This window comes from Cryptotermes secundus, unplaced genomic scaffold (genome assembly GCF_002891405.2).
Source record: "Cryptotermes secundus unplaced genomic scaffold, Csec_1.0 scaffold3042, whole genome shotgun sequence".
Taxonomy (NCBI): domain Eukaryota; kingdom Metazoa; phylum Arthropoda; class Insecta; order Blattodea; family Kalotermitidae; genus Cryptotermes; species Cryptotermes secundus.
The window spans coordinates 129,329-144,971 of record NW_019735021.1 but is presented as its reverse complement, the minus strand read 5'-3'; the positions used below and the strand labels follow the sequence as shown (position 1 = coordinate 144,971).

General features: G+C 40.4%; 2 protein-coding genes across 8 annotated transcripts in view; one reads left to right on the top strand and one right to left on the bottom strand.

The window, feature by feature from the left end:
• The window catches only part of LOC111869233 (calcium uptake protein 1 homolog, mitochondrial), a 41,985-nt gene that overhangs the window by 5,684 nt on the left and 20,658 nt on the right, over positions 1–15,643 (bottom strand). The gene's annotated exons all lie outside the window — the stretch shown is intronic.
• On the top strand, positions 2,859–15,268 carry LOC111869234 (carbohydrate sulfotransferase 11). Of its 4 annotated transcripts, none has more exons than XM_023860599.2 (7): positions 2,859–3,266; positions 3,882–3,972; positions 4,574–4,646; positions 5,019–5,091; positions 7,558–7,755; positions 8,068–8,266; positions 12,011–15,268. In XM_023860599.2, exons 3-7 carry the CDS (start codon positions 4,612–4,614, stop codon positions 12,691–12,693), a joined length of 1,188 nt encoding a protein of 395 aa, XP_023716367.1. In that variant the 5' UTR covers positions 2,859–3,266; positions 3,882–3,972; positions 4,574–4,611; the 3' UTR covers positions 12,694–15,268. The 4 variants fall into 4 exon arrangements, with proteins under 4 accessions (XP_023716367.1, XP_023716366.1, XP_023716369.1 ...); XM_023860598.2 differs by having other exon boundaries at positions 8,068–8,374; XM_023860601.2 differs by lacking the exons at positions 2,859–3,266; positions 3,882–3,972; positions 4,574–4,646; positions 5,019–5,091 and adding an exon at positions 5,927–6,057 and having other exon boundaries at positions 8,068–8,374.

Sequence of the window (15,643 nt, the reverse complement as noted above, 5' to 3'; positions counted from 1 at the left end):
AATGCATTCACAGGCTTGGAAACTAGGACAGAAACAAAACCTAGTCCATGGAAACCAGCGAAAAGGATTAAACTGAGGATCTGTATAACCATACTGTGCCTACTGCTTGTGCCATCTGTGAAATAAAAACTGACTACTCTGGATTTAAATCTTATTGTTGATATGGTGGATCCAGATGGGAGCAATGTCCAAACTGCGTTGGTTGAGCATGTCATATGGCCTGATTACTTGTATTTCATATACCTGCTGTTACTTTCAATTTGCAAAATCCTGACTTCATCCCAATGTAGCTTTTGTTACAATCACAGGGAATGTTACAGACACACTGTGCCATCTGTCGTGGATCTCTGTCTGGCCTAGCTTTCATGAGCGAATTCTTAAGAATGTGTTTAGTTTTGAAGATCATCTTAATGTTATATCAGTTCCCCATACATATGAACTTTTCTGAAACATCCTTCACACATGGAACATACACAGAGTTCAGAGGCATTTCCTCTTTATTCGGCCTGCTACCCTTAGAATAACAAAGTCAATGAAACCTCGGGGATAACTGCTGAGCTGAAGACCATGTTTCAGGCTACTAATTTCATTAAACAGATCTTGTCATTCTTGGCATATGGCAGAATCTCTATTGTGAAGACTCCAAATTAAACCTCTTTCCACATGCAGAATAGGGTTGGATTTGATGTTGAGATATCAGGCAGTGTGGGTGGATTTTCTGTATGTAAACTTTGGTGGCCAGTGCCGTCACTTTCCTGTGACCAGAACATCCAGAAAAGGAATCACATTGACTCTATTTCCATACTAAAATGGATACTGTTGAGGTGACTCAGAAGTTCTTTAACCGCTCTGGGCCATGAGGCCAGACCACAAAAGTGTCATGAACATATCAAAGGCACACCAATGGTTTGTGTTGTGCCAAGTCAAGAACCAATTCCTCAAAATGGTCCAAGGAGATGATGTTAACAATAGGTTGGTTCGATTTGCCTCACTATTATCAGAGCGGTCAGACTTTCTTGAAACCTATAAATAGGTAACATTTCCAAGTTTGCACCAGTGTCTGATTATCCGCAATAATTTGATCTACCCACAAAGTCACTGTTGAAAAAGAATGTTAAATAAAATGTTTTTGAAGGATGAACAATATTTGTGATTACTACTACTATTGTCAGTCATCCTAAACATTTTTTGTTGAACGATCTTCAGGAAATTCAACACAAAAAAATATGTTGCACATAATGACAATGTCGCATTTTTTAAATTTGTAACTTTAGTTGGAAAATAATGGCTGCGGAATGTTCTTGAGAATTTAAGCCAGTCTCTCTTAAAGAAGCACCCTCTGTATTGAAGGGCCATGTGGCAGTGTAGTTGGCTGAGGCACTATGCTAACAGGCCAGATGGGTGCACATTCGATTCTTGATGTCGCTGCATTTTTCAATTTGCCTAATCCTTCCAGCCACTAACAGAACTCAGTACCAGAAATCTTCCTGGGGGTAAAGGGCGGCCAGCATGTAAGGCTGACAACCTCACCACCATTTGTGAGCCGTCTAGCAAATGTGGGAGCCTTGAAGTCTCACAATATTTTTGGCCTCTATGGCCTGTCACAGGGATACCTTCTGTATAAACAATTTTTATATGAAGCAGGGACATACAACATGGCAATTATAATAACCAGTGAAATAACACAAGAGTGAGCAAATTAAGGGCAAATGGAGGGTATGTAGCACACAATGGGGAGATGAAAAATGCATAAAATATTTTAGTCAGAAAACATGATGGACAAGCCACTTGAGAGTTTCAGATGTGGATGGAGAAATAATATTAAAATTTGCTTAAAGCTGTTTAGGTGAACTGCTAATCATTTTTGTATTCAGGACAGAATAATAAAACCTTTCTAAAAATATGTTAAACTTTTATATCAACATCTGGTATATTTCCTCCTTTTTCAGTTCTTTAAAAAATCCGAGGGGGATGCCCCTCACCACCATCCCTGTCGGTGCCCATGTAGAAATAACAGGGCAAACGCAGAGGTATTTGCAACACAATTTTACTGTGTGCGATACTGGGGCAGGCCACGCATGTCATATACAGACCAATGTGGCTCCAGAGGAAGAGAGACTACCAGAAATCAATACATACTATAAGGCTCTGACCCTTTAAGCTGCAATTTGGCAACAGGGAAGAGTGAGATGAGGCAACAGAGCCCTCTGATTTTGGGTGGGGGGAGGAAAAGGGGGAAACTAAAGTGATGGGAGGGAGATAACAGGAGAAGGTGGGGAAGTTCTTTGCCCTCCTCTGGTCTCACCCCTATCCAGGAACTGCCAGGTTTGTACAAATTATATAAACCAGGGAAAATGAAGCTATTTATCTTTCATTATTTACTTAACGATACTTTCAAGAGCCAAGATTTATATGGCATCATGTGATATTAGTGAATAATGAATTGTGAAGGCTTTGGAAGGAAATGGTATTTGCATAATCCGAGGCACTAGCCCGGTGTTTTCCAGAAGCGGATGAGAAAATCCACTTAAAAAAACTGTTCTCAGTATCAAGAGGCGCCACCACGCGACTAGAACCCGGGACCTCCCGGATAGGAAAGAGTGCTGCTACTGAATGGACGACGAAAGGAAACTGTTATTATCTACAAAATTACAGGGCGTCACAGCACAAACGGCCGTATCTTGATTCTCACAGAACGTTTCCGTTTTCTCGCCTTCACAATACGCACGGAAAAGCAGTTACACGTAACACAAGATGATCTTGTCATCTAACTTTTATAACTATTTGATCTGCTTTCATAATTTACACCGACTTTTATTTAAGAAACATATGAACGCTGCAATGACACTGACCTATACTCGCGTAATTGGCGTGTGCGCGTTCCGGAGCGCGAAACGCGTATACTACGAACCAACTGCCAACAATGAACTATTTAACAAGCCTAATGAAGATCGGGAGAGGCAATTGCGTAAACAATATACGTTAAATGAGTTCACTTGTACGTCATCTCTGATGCACTTCGGTCACATTATTGAGATTACGCTGTAAAGCTGAAACAATAACTTCGCTGGTCCCCGTGTGACACAGAGGCCGGCTTTGGCCCGACGTTCACTCTATTTATATCCATAATTCTTTTCCGTGTCAGCAAAACTCGGAACTCAAACAGAACGGTCACATCCGAACCAGTTTCTCATTTCAAAGAAGGAAGAGGGCGAACAGCATAAATGGAACAATTGCAGAGTTAAACAACAGAGACAAACGCAAGGGTAGTTGTCATGACGATACTGTGACGGGAGCTGGGAGCAAGACAGCGTTAAGTCCATACTGTAGTTGCGATCATGAAACGTCGTATTCATCTAACTAGAAGACCACGAGAACACAACATGCCATTTCACTTTGTTCTGTGAAATACGAGTGGGCACAGTGAATACAGTCGTTTTCACTGGGGGATCAAGTCCAACTTTTCAACCCTTTATGATAAGAGGTTTTCATGGGGTTGAACATTAAGATTACTGTAGTCTGGGTGGTGACGCCGTGTAGTGTCGTGGAAAGGTACCAACGTTTCGGAGAATCATGCCTTTCATGGGGAGATGAGGTTTCTCTGAAACGTTGGTACTCATGCGGTACTTCGCATGAACCTTATATTTCATTTTGAGGTGAACCTGGAGCTGGAAATGCATCGTGTCTGGTACCAGCAACGCCAAGGCATCAGCAATACTGGGCCCATTAACAAACTGTCTGGGCCTTCTGCAGCTTGCGGCTCACCAGTCATTTTATAAAATAACTGCAGACCCACAACAACAAATATTCGCCCGTGTGAAATTTTACAATTACATACATTTCAGTATTATGTTAATAACGAATTGGTTCTTATTTTTCAGACCTTACGGTCCAGTCCAGTAGCCATCAGGTCCACTGTCCTGTGCTACCGTTGCATCACGACCGCACGTGAGACAAGAACGTCCGCATCAGGTAAGCAGGCCTGAGCCTGCACTTCTGGTGCTTCTGCTGTCACTTACTGCCAACTGATTAAAGTTACATCCCTGCCAGTTAGCTTTATAATTATATTGTAGCAACCTGTTGCATTTTTCACTCAGCATCAATTAGTTCCACAGTCTCACATGCAACACTAATAATGTTCTATCCACAGAGTTGCCACTGTTATTCCTAACTGCTTGTATGTGTTCTTTATATCTGGTTTTAAATGTTGAGCTGGAGACTGGCTACCTTGACTGAGATGTCGCCAAGCGAATCCTGGGACAGTGCTTCAAACTAAGCTATCAATGCTACCCTGCACAACCTCTCCAACTCATTTACTCACTTATAATCTTACCATTACATATTACAGTCTGAGCATTGAAAATATGGGGAAAAATCAGTATAGGTCACAAATGGATAGAAAATGTAGAACATCAGACACTCAAACCTGGAAAAAACATTTATTTCTTAACATATCTTCCATCAACACTGATCGACTTGTCTTATCGCTTTACCAGTGCATCAGAACTTGCAGCATACATTTTGACTGACTCTCCCTTGTATCATTACTGAACAAAACTTGCTTATTTCTCAGTACACAAACTTCTGGAACCCAACAGTACGATATCTGTAATGCGCCTGTGGCCACTGGATGTCCTTCAATTAAAGTGAGTATCAAAGTGATGGATACAGCAACGTATTATGAATACTGTCTCACTATTTTGAACTGAAACAGAATATTATGTCTGCATATGTATTTGCCTCAGAAATTTATCAGACATATTTGTGTTGTTTCAAATATTATGATCACAGTACCATTATACGCTATTCAGAATGCACAAAATGACACTTAACTTGCAGTTATCTACCTTTTCATTAATCATTCAATATTAAACTCTCTCAATAAAAAGGCAACATCTTGCTGCATCTATACAGCAATAAGCATGCGTAAGCTTCGCAAGAGTAAGCAAAGCTTTTACAGTTCATAACAGCCACACACTTTAATTTTGCAAACTATATGTTAAAACTTTTAATTTCAGCAAGGCTCTGGTCCCACCTACCCTGCTATTCAATGGGCAAAAAGCTGACCACTCAGCTCTGTGTAGTGTTGAGGTGAGTAATGCACAGAGCCATGCTTCTGCTCATTCCACTGGTTTCCTGACATGGAAAACTCACCTTTATGTGCTACCATCATTTGTCCTATTTCACACAATCATTTTATTTTCACAACAGCACAGAACATGTTATAATCTTCCACCATGTAATGAAAAATTAGCCCCACTATTTGATACAGGATAAATGAAATGACTCAGAATACTGTACTTCTAAGGTTTTCATGGCAGTGACTGTTTAGGTTGTGGTTTCCTGTGTCAAAATACTGTGCTGTCTCGCATAAAGATACCAACATTTCAGAGGAACGTGCCATGTCCATCTTCATGCTAAAGCCTGTAGGGTGACGTGCAGGGAAGCTGGTCACCCAGGGGGGGTTCATATAGCTTTGAATCCAAAACTAAAATACTTCTGAATTTCACTGTAGTGAAATGAATACAAATGCAGGTGATTTCCATTACATAACATCAACAGTGTGGATCAGAGCATTAGAAAAGCATGAAATATGTATCTTATCAATAAAACAATATCACTGACTTAATTACACCTGCCTCTGGAATGTCAACGAAATCTACTGGAATAAGTGATACCTCAAACTAAAGTAACGATGTTAGGCTGCAGCAAACAAACAAACAAACAAGTTTTGGATAATGCCGGAATATCAATGTTTTATTTTTCACATCCATAATTTAATTTTAGAAAAGCTGTATATCATTTAGAATACCATTATTAATTTTAACATGTTGCTAAGCAAGCTGACTGCAATGTGAAGCTAGACCAGGCTGAGGCCAGAACACACATGTGCATGCACACCCCTTGTGTCAGCATGGCGGAGGGGAACAGGGTGGCTGATGTGGGAGTGGTGGGGATGCTCTGAGGGAGGGGCACAAGTGGGGCAAGCAGATGGTTACTAGTGTGGAGGGTACTGATCATGAATTTGGCAGGGAAGACTAGACTGGGCACAGACAGGTATGTGACACACTTGCTTGCAACATAGTCGACTGGTAACTGAACGTATATTGGCTAGAGCTATGTAAAAGTAAGTACTACTGGGAACATGTTAGTGTCACAGAGCGGATGATTTTTATTCCTGATCATGATTAGAATTAACTGATCTGAGTGTTTTCCACTTATATAATTGAGCGGAGGCCTGGAAGTATAGCCCCACGATCCTTTCCTTTCTTTCTATGTCACATATCAACCGAGTCTTGTCCTTCACTCTGCTCTTACTTATACTGAAGTCTCCTGTGTTATAACACTGTGCTGCAGTCACACATGTGCATATCAATGCTCAGAAGGCGCACTGTGTACTGAATACTGATAAAGGGGTCATAACTTCTAATCGCCCCTTAAGCACTGGATCCACTATACACCCCCAGTGCTGTTTGGGCTCTCTAAGAGCCTTGGCCATTAGCTGTGGGGCAAAACCCTTCAGACTGAGGCTCTACCCATGCAGGGCCATAGTCACACAGCCATGCACATCCAAGTTAGTTAGACACTTACATAATGCCACCTTCTCTTGGGCTACAGACAGTGGGCCATCCCAGGTTCCCTCAGTCTCACCACTGGTCCCAGAAGGACCCACAACTGAGACCCATGCTTAGAAGGAAAATGGAGGCACTATATTCCTGCAGTCCTACCAGACTACATACTGTCATCATCCAGAAACCACAATATGAATTTGTGAAAACTTTGAACCTTATACAAAATGTTCTGTTCTGAACAAGTTATACACTTTGATAGTTCATGCCATACATCGTAATTACTTCAAACTATAACTACAACTACTAAAACAACAATTACTACTACCACCACCACTACTACTACTACTACTACTACTACTACTACTACTACTAATTCAATAATAATAATAACAACAAAATTCCAAAAGAACTGAACCAGTTATAGATGACCATTCCTATCACATAGTTACTTTGCTGCCTCATCCTTTACTTGCATAATTCCTCTGTATAAGTGGCTTATAGAGACTATTGCAGAGCTGCATATGATGGAAGTGGGGTGTAAGGGAGGGGAGCTAGGAAGGCGAAGTATGGGGAGTTAATCAAATGCTTGTTACAGTTTTGAATGAAGGATAGCTCAGTTGGTATAACAATGGGCTACAACATGGGTTAGGTTTCTGGCAGAGGCAAGAGATTTTCTCTACTCCAGTGTACAGATGGGCTCTGGGTACAGGGGTTTCTTTCCCTGGGGGTAAAGTTGATCACTTACATCCATCCAGTGTTGAGGTCAATAATGGCAAAGCTATATCTCCACTCCCTCATACATCTAATGCTTAAGTAATTAAGCAAAGGGACATCTTTACCTTACCTTTGAAAAACAGATGAAATTTAATGACAAATATTCTTGAGGGAACTGTGGACCTTTGTTTAAAAAATATCTATGGGATGTTAATTTTTAAATTATTAGTTTAAATGAAAGCCGAGACATATATATACTGTTTAATTTCAGGATGACATGAGAGGCATTTACTTTTGGCCGCGGCTACTACTGCGAGCAAGCAACAGATATCGAAACATCCTGCAAGCATTTGTATTCCTGTCTGTAGGATTTGGATACTGCTTCCTGCTAGGCAGTTATGCCCTCTCAAGACACCGTGAAATGGTCAAATCTAGAAATATTAATACCACCAAGGGCCCTAGCACACAGGTACAAAGAAGCATGCACAGTATCTCGGTATCTGCATGACTTCCACATAGCTATTTTAGTCCCCCGTGTTTGTGGGTCATTGGTTTAAAAGCATCAAATGACTTGTATAACTTGATTTCATAATAATGAAACTTCTGTCTGTAATACTGGATAAACTGAGAACTTTAACTGTGGAATACAGTAGTCATCATTTCTATGAAAAAATTACTATGGTCACCTGCAATTACACTTCATCAGGCTTCATTGAAGCAAATTTCAGCACTTAAAAATACATACAAGCAGACATTACAACATATTATTTTTACATTACAGAATGGTGCAATACCAAATACTGACACTCAAACCCAGAAATCAAATATTCTCTTCAGATCTGACCACAGTATGGTCATCCTACCCATGAACAGCGACTCAGAAGACAGTGGGTATGATTTGGAGGACTTGGAGTCAGAACTGGAAGGCAGACGACAAAGGGTGTGGGAAGTATGTATGGCTCATGGCCTCAACACGGAGGGTGAGCCAAATGCATGGGAATTCTTTATAGATTCTACACATGGCCTAGTTTGGTGCAACATATTTAAGGCAGCAAGTTCCACATGGCTATATAATTTCAATCTACTGGGTAAGTAAATGAAAAATGTATTTTCCTCTTTTACTAGTAAATGAGTGCTCTCCATCTGCACTTTACAAAATGGAGCTCAGCTGGTAAAGAACAACACACAAACACATGCCGTACGTAGAAAGCACTACTATCACACTTTGTCACAAATGGAAATATTCAGTTAAAGCAAATTATGACAATGAACTTGGTATATACCAATGTGTTGCAAAAAAAGTGTACAAATTTTATGAATAGAAGAATGTCCTAAGGTAGAATATTATTTGCGGCTCAACAAAAAAGTTGGATTTGTGGTTCTCAAAGCGATCTTTTGGGTTGTAATGCTATGTAGTTTAGTATAAGTACACTGACACTTCAGAGGAATGTATCACCTCCATTTTCAGGGTGGAAGGGTAAGCTGAGCAAGAAACAGCAATAAATTCTGCTTGCCACCCGCTTCACTTACTCTTTAATTGGGAAGATGGAGGGAGCCAGTATGTTCATCTGAAATGCCCATGTCTGGGTATCACAACCCAGAACACCATACTCTTTAACTGAAAAATGTTAGATCACTCGCTGTCCATTTGACAACTTGCAGCACCACCTCTCACACTGAAATGCATTGAACTGCGAAGGACCAACACCCAAGATGACAGACAGAAACATTCTGCCTTGAGGGACACAGTGTACATAAGTAAGTTTTCAGAGCAGTGAGTGTTCACACTGCAGTCTTCTGCACTGTGACTCCGAGCATCAGACTGGTTAATGCAAACTTGTTATACTCAAGTAGCACATGTAACATCCTGTGGAACAATTTTAAATTTGGCGATAGTTTAATGACAAGATATGAAGACAGATGACAACCCTGACTTCCCAAAGTAAATTTCAATCAGTTCCACTCATGCAGAATAATAATAATAATAATAATAAGTAACACAATGGATATATGAATACAACAGACTTTGCTACATACAAAGGATGCATAATAATACTTGACGTCAGTTTTCTCTGTAACAAGAACAGCTGAAATGTTTAAACTGAATGATGACTTCCAGTCACAGTTACTCTCCCATACAACAAGCTCACAGAACATGCCTCTTCTCATTCTTCCTGGAGAGGATTNGGGGGGGGGGGAGGCAAAGAGATTGATGTACAGGGGATATTAAAATAAACAGAAACAGCAAAAACTGTGAGTGGATGTTAGGAATTTTCAAGGTCAGTTACTAGACAGTTGAATATCACCTTGAGTTCTATAATGCATGACAATATTATGAACTACTGGAAAATTAATGTACAACAAGAGCTCTGTAGAAAATGGCCCAAAGGATGTGCCTCATAGGGTTTTGTATAAATCATCCTCACAAGATTCTGAAAATAAGTGAACTGGATGGCCAGGTCCCATTGAATGCCACACATGTTGAATGAATGTATGAATGTATAAGGGTGGGCCTTCTCAGCCCTCGCACCCTGACCACAGTGATCTATTGTGCTTCCCCTTCTGATTATCCCCTCAGCAATCCTGCACTTCGAATGAAACGTAGGATTTTGTACATGGGGATGTCGAAATAGTCACTTGTTTCCATAAAATATTGACCCAAGTGGCGCAATCTTAAATAAACTAAGGCCTCACATTCGCACAGGATATGTGTGGCTGTTTCGTTTTCTTCTTGACACCTCTCACAAGTTGGCCTGTTATTTAATTCCAATTTGAAGAGGTGTCCTTTGAGGTGACAGTGTCCTGTAAGTAGTCCTACCACCCATCACAGCTGGTTCCTGTTTAACTTCAACAGTTCCTTCGCTCTTTTAGCAGAGGGTCCTTGTATGAGTCCCTTTGCTTGCCTGAGTCAAGTCAAGGATCCCCAGTATTTCTTGTGATTCATATTTGACCAGTCCCTGATTGCCTGTCTGGTGACTCCTATAGAGATGCCACAGGTTGGTGCAGGTCCTATGAACAGATGTTCAGCTCCAATCTTAGCCAATTTATCTGCTGTTTCATTTCCAGCAATACCCTCATGGCCGGCACCCATATCAGTTGTGCCCTGTTATGTTTGGCCAGTTCCATAGGAGTTTGGTGGCAATCCCAGACCAGTCTTGAGTTGATCTGGTGTTTGTCAAGCGCTTTAAGTGCAGCTTGGCTGTCAGATAGAATGTAGATGTTCCTATTTCTGTAGTTCCTATCTAGATTCTCCATAATACATGCCTTAATGGCATATACTTCTGCCTGGAATACTGTCGTGTACTGCCCAAGGCACTTTCTGTGTGTTAGCACATCATGTAGTGTGCTTTCTGTAGATTTACTTGTTTCGTAGGCATGCTGGTTTCGGTGTAGAGGATATGTCCTCAATGCCCTGTCCCTGATATGCATATCCACCATTTTCTCCATCGTTTTCAATAAGAAAGATGACAGACTGATAGGACGATAAGCCTTAGCCTCGGTATAATCAAGTTTCCCGGGCTTTGGGATAAACGTCACCTTAACTTGCCTCCAGGCCATGGGGATGAAACCATATGCCATGCAGGCTCTATATATGCAGCATAGGCGTGGAACTAAGAGTTCTGCCCCATGCTGCAAAAGTGCCAGTACAATTCCATCTGTTCCCGCTGACTTAAATGGTATAAACGTATTCAGTGCCCATCTGATTTTTGATTGGTTAATTATGACTCTGGCGAGGTTCCAGTCTATCCTGTTTGTCGTGCTTTGGCAAGTGCCCAGGTTTTGCTGACCCCATCCATCATCCGAATTATCAATCAATTTTGAATCAGGAAAGTGAACCCTGAATAATTAATTCAGTTGCCACACGTGTCCACTTCATCCTGTGGGGGTGTCTAAAGTCTGTCATATACAAATAAAGTCCAAGGAACATTGAAGAATGAAACCAGCAAGTAACAGTGGAATGTTCTAAATCAGTGTCAATATCTTGAGGCAGTTCACGTGTCATAAACACAAAAGCGTTTCGATGATAACACCAATAATTTTAATACATATTGTGACGTGTTGAACTATGCAGGGCACCCCTCCCCCCGCCAGCGGTGATGTAACACCATCAGCGCGCTGTCGTTACTAGGGTAGCAGGCGAGTCAACACTCCTTCCCCTACCCCGGCTCCCCCCTGCGGTGACATAACACGGGATGCCGCCGTTGCTACACAGCAAGAAACAACTCCTGACAGCGTTACTAGCAACATGGCGCCAGACAACAGTGGTGCCTATTACGTGGCTGTTTTCTGTGTTGTCCGGAACAAGGCTAAATAAGGAGCAGCGAAGACTATTCACACACAGTTCTCGAGTTCTGAAGCCAGTAGCCAGCAGTTGGGTTGGAATCCAATTAGTTACAGTTCTCGAGTTATAGCTCTCAAGTTCTCGAGTTCATGAGTTAGTTCTCAAGTTCTCAAGGCAGCAGTTACGAGTTGGCCAGTGAAGAGTACGCAGTCTAGTATTTGTAATACTGCAGATAGCAGTAATTGTGGATCTGTAAATTGTGTGATTGTAAGAGCAACAAAATTTCGCTATATCGGATACGGCGTGAAGTTATTTGTCGCGTTATACACCCAACACGTGACAATGTTATGGCACACGCTGAAATACACACACATATTAACAAATAATCATTCATACTTGCACACAATTATGTACTATTTGTGCTTATTTCCTTTGTTCCTAGGAGGCTACAAAGAACAGTATCTACGCCGATCAAAGAAAAACCCCCTTGTTCTGGCCAGATCACATTTCCCAAGGCCTACCATAAAGCAACTTCAAGAAGCTCTTCCTGAGTCTCTCTCTTTCCTTATTGTACGCGAACCATTTGAACGTCTACTGTCAGCATATAGAAATAAAATTGAAGGCCTTCCACATCGTTTCTACCGCAAAATGGGCAGAGAAATAGTAGAAAAATATCGGAAAAAGAATTCACACGCCAATGTTCTAAATCCCACATCAACAGGGCCTACATTCTCTGAATTTGTGAATTATATAACAGACAAAGCAGGGTCAACCAAAATGACAAAATTTGATGAGCACTGGGCTCCATACTACTCGTTCTGTACACCATGCCACATTAACTTCACTGTCATTGCAAAACTTGAGACTCTGACCCGTGATCAAGAGTATATTATCAGAAGAGCTGGACTTGAAAACATACTCATGCTACCAAGACACAAAGACAGACCTAAAATGATCCTAAATAAAGCCAGAGATGGTAAAAATACAAATGACTTAATAAGAAAATACTATGGTCAACTAACAGAACAGCAACTGAAGAAACTGTATGATATTTATGGGATTGATTTTGAAATGTTTGGATATAATATCACAAAATATTATGAAATATTTAAGAAAGACACATAACAGACTGATGTGACTGCAGGCATGTACTCATGTACCGAGGAAGACTCCCTTGCTGAAATACTACCTGGTACCTGATGGCTGCATAATTATTCATATTTTTATATGTTACAACATGCAGATAAGTATGCACCCAGAAGACTTGAGAATCATGCTTTTCAAAACATCGGGAACACCTCACCTAAATCGCAGCAGCATATAAGTAACTATCAGAGACACTAAATTTTTAATTATATGTACATCTTGTCTATTTTGTGCCCTTTTACGTTACTGGAACTCTGACATACTATGTAAAATTCAGAAGAGCTGTATGTAACACACCTACACAAAACTGCAAATGGTATGTGTATCAAGGTGTGTTCACACTACTTCAGTGCAATCCACAAACATTCATCTATCACTGCTTCTTGCAAACCACTCACAGCAGTGCATGGACCATTCGGGATTAACCTAAAATACGTATCATTCCCTCATTACCGACAAGATTTCTCTAGGGCAATGATTCTAAAATATGTTTCATGCAAAAGATTATTCTGCATAATAATGTCTAGAAAATATCATTTTGACCAACAATTTACTTGTAAAATCCTACGTGAAAACGCCTCACAAGATGCATTATTTGTGAGACATCATAATTTTTTAAATCATTACAGATACAAACTAACAGTAGTCTGAACACTGAAATGTGACCAACTGTACTCAAACAGGGCAACAGCTCTCAGCCCTTAGTTAAGCTTGTCACTCTGTAACATATGAACAGGTTAAAATCACTTATCACCACACTGCAAGTCTGGAAATACGAGCACCGCTAACCACTTCACGATTCAAGTTGTAAGTGCTATCTGTGCCATTCTCTTCTTACCCGTCCGTCTGCGCATGAATGTATTCTACCAGATCCCCGCACAAATGCTCCAGGACCAATTTAAGTAACAAGTGTACATACAACCTCCAACCTACTGTCTGTATCACCTTACCATCAGACACAGCTGATATTCTGAAACCTACGAATGCCAACATTTGTACATACAAGCTTTAATAACTTTTTTTTTTAATTCTCAACGTGATATTATGATGGCTCATTCTTGAATTTTTGACAATCACCATATGTATGTATGTATATATTTTCCATTTCCATGTAAGCTGTTGGTACAATTCAGAGCTTAATAAGTTCTGTCCCTAAACTGTGAGTGTCTGCAAAGGTGTGTGATGTGATTAGTAATCACATAAAAAAAATACTGTTGGCAGTATATGTGCTCAAACTTGAAAACCGTAATGAGTAGAATAAGTTAAGAAAGAATCCAGGGCTGACCACCCCCTTCATACAAGAAATAAGGTATCAGATAGAATTCTGCTCCAATAGAAAGCAGTGCTTATGAAAGACAAAGCCTTCTTCCATTGGGTCATTCAATTACTGCATGGAACAAATTATGTTAGAAGAGAGTGTAGCTGGATTTCTCTGAAATGATGTGCTTATTTATTAAAACTGTAAAGTATGCCATGCTATAACAGATATCATTTCTCAGTCTGCTTATGTACTCAGGAGGAAGGAACATGTCGTCTCGGGAAAAAGCAACTTGCAATCTATGCAGAACAATGCATTCTGTATGCCCTTTATGTTGTGACTCTTTATATATGTGGCTGTTTGTAAGACAAGGCTCAAAAGACCTGAGATTGGTTCTGGACTGCAAGGCATAGACAACTTGGTAACATCACTGACCCTCTTATCACCTCAGTTCCTACAGGGGGCTTTATGAATGTATTTATAAGCATGTTAACGATACCCTGCACATGGAACACAGGAACTGGCCAGCTCTGGAGTTCAGTGGGAACTGTGATATATAGACAGCAACTGCCAAATGTTATTAGGGAGTAATCAAAGATAACATTAACGAAATAATTATCTTTTAAATGGAACTTTATATTGTCAATGACAGTGACAACAGGCAGTCAATGTGGCTGGCTAAACTGATGCTCCTGGGTACTAGAGCACAACTGTCTGTTTCAAGGGGTCTCTAAAGCACAACAAATGAATGCCTTTTGTAAAATGACAATGTCCATTAACAAATGTGGCAATATTGGATTCAAATATAAATTCTAGAATTCTGGAATAGGGCGATGAAGTACACAATCTTATTTTATTGCTAAGTTCTGATGTGAACTGGTGCTGTCCAATTGTACCCAATTAAAACCAATAATAAAGTATACTAAAGGGTGATATGGTGGGATATAACATTCATTACATGGTAGATGGCAATTTCTGAAAGCAGATCAATGACCAGTGTTGGAAATAATATTTAGAATTGGCTGGCAGTATAAGAAATGTGAACAGCTGTGCACTTCTGGCCTCTCAAAAAGTGTAACAAACTCCAAGGCCCTGATGGCTACATTTCTGTATGCAAAACAATGACCAATGTTGAGCTCCTGCAAACTCTAAATGCAGCGTTTCCCATGTTACTTTAGACTATCTATATTCTGTTTAAATGTGTTTACATGCAATCATATTTTATATGTATGTACTCTGCTGAATATGTGCTTTATTTTAAGAACACAATAAAATGACATCGGAACCTATTCTTCATGTGAAACCTGTAGTTTCTTTCTTATAGACGGAACTCAGATTCAACTCATGCACTGTAAATGTGTATCACAAAACCACATACATGTTCTTCTGGCATAGAGAACCAAAGGGAAATAATTTACTTCTATGGGTCACTTTTTTTCCATGTTAGGTGGGTCCCTATCACCATGGCATGGCGCGTCCTCAGGTTGCGGATGGAGGAGACACCCTCCAGTTTTGAAGAGAAGCTGTGAATATATTGAATAAGCATTCACGGAGTCGACAAGGGGTGGCCCTCCAGCTTTGGGGTTGGGCCTGGGGCTAACAACTCCTCACCGTAAAAAATTATTATGTTATGAAAATGAACACAAAGCCTCGGACCTGGACTGATTCCTT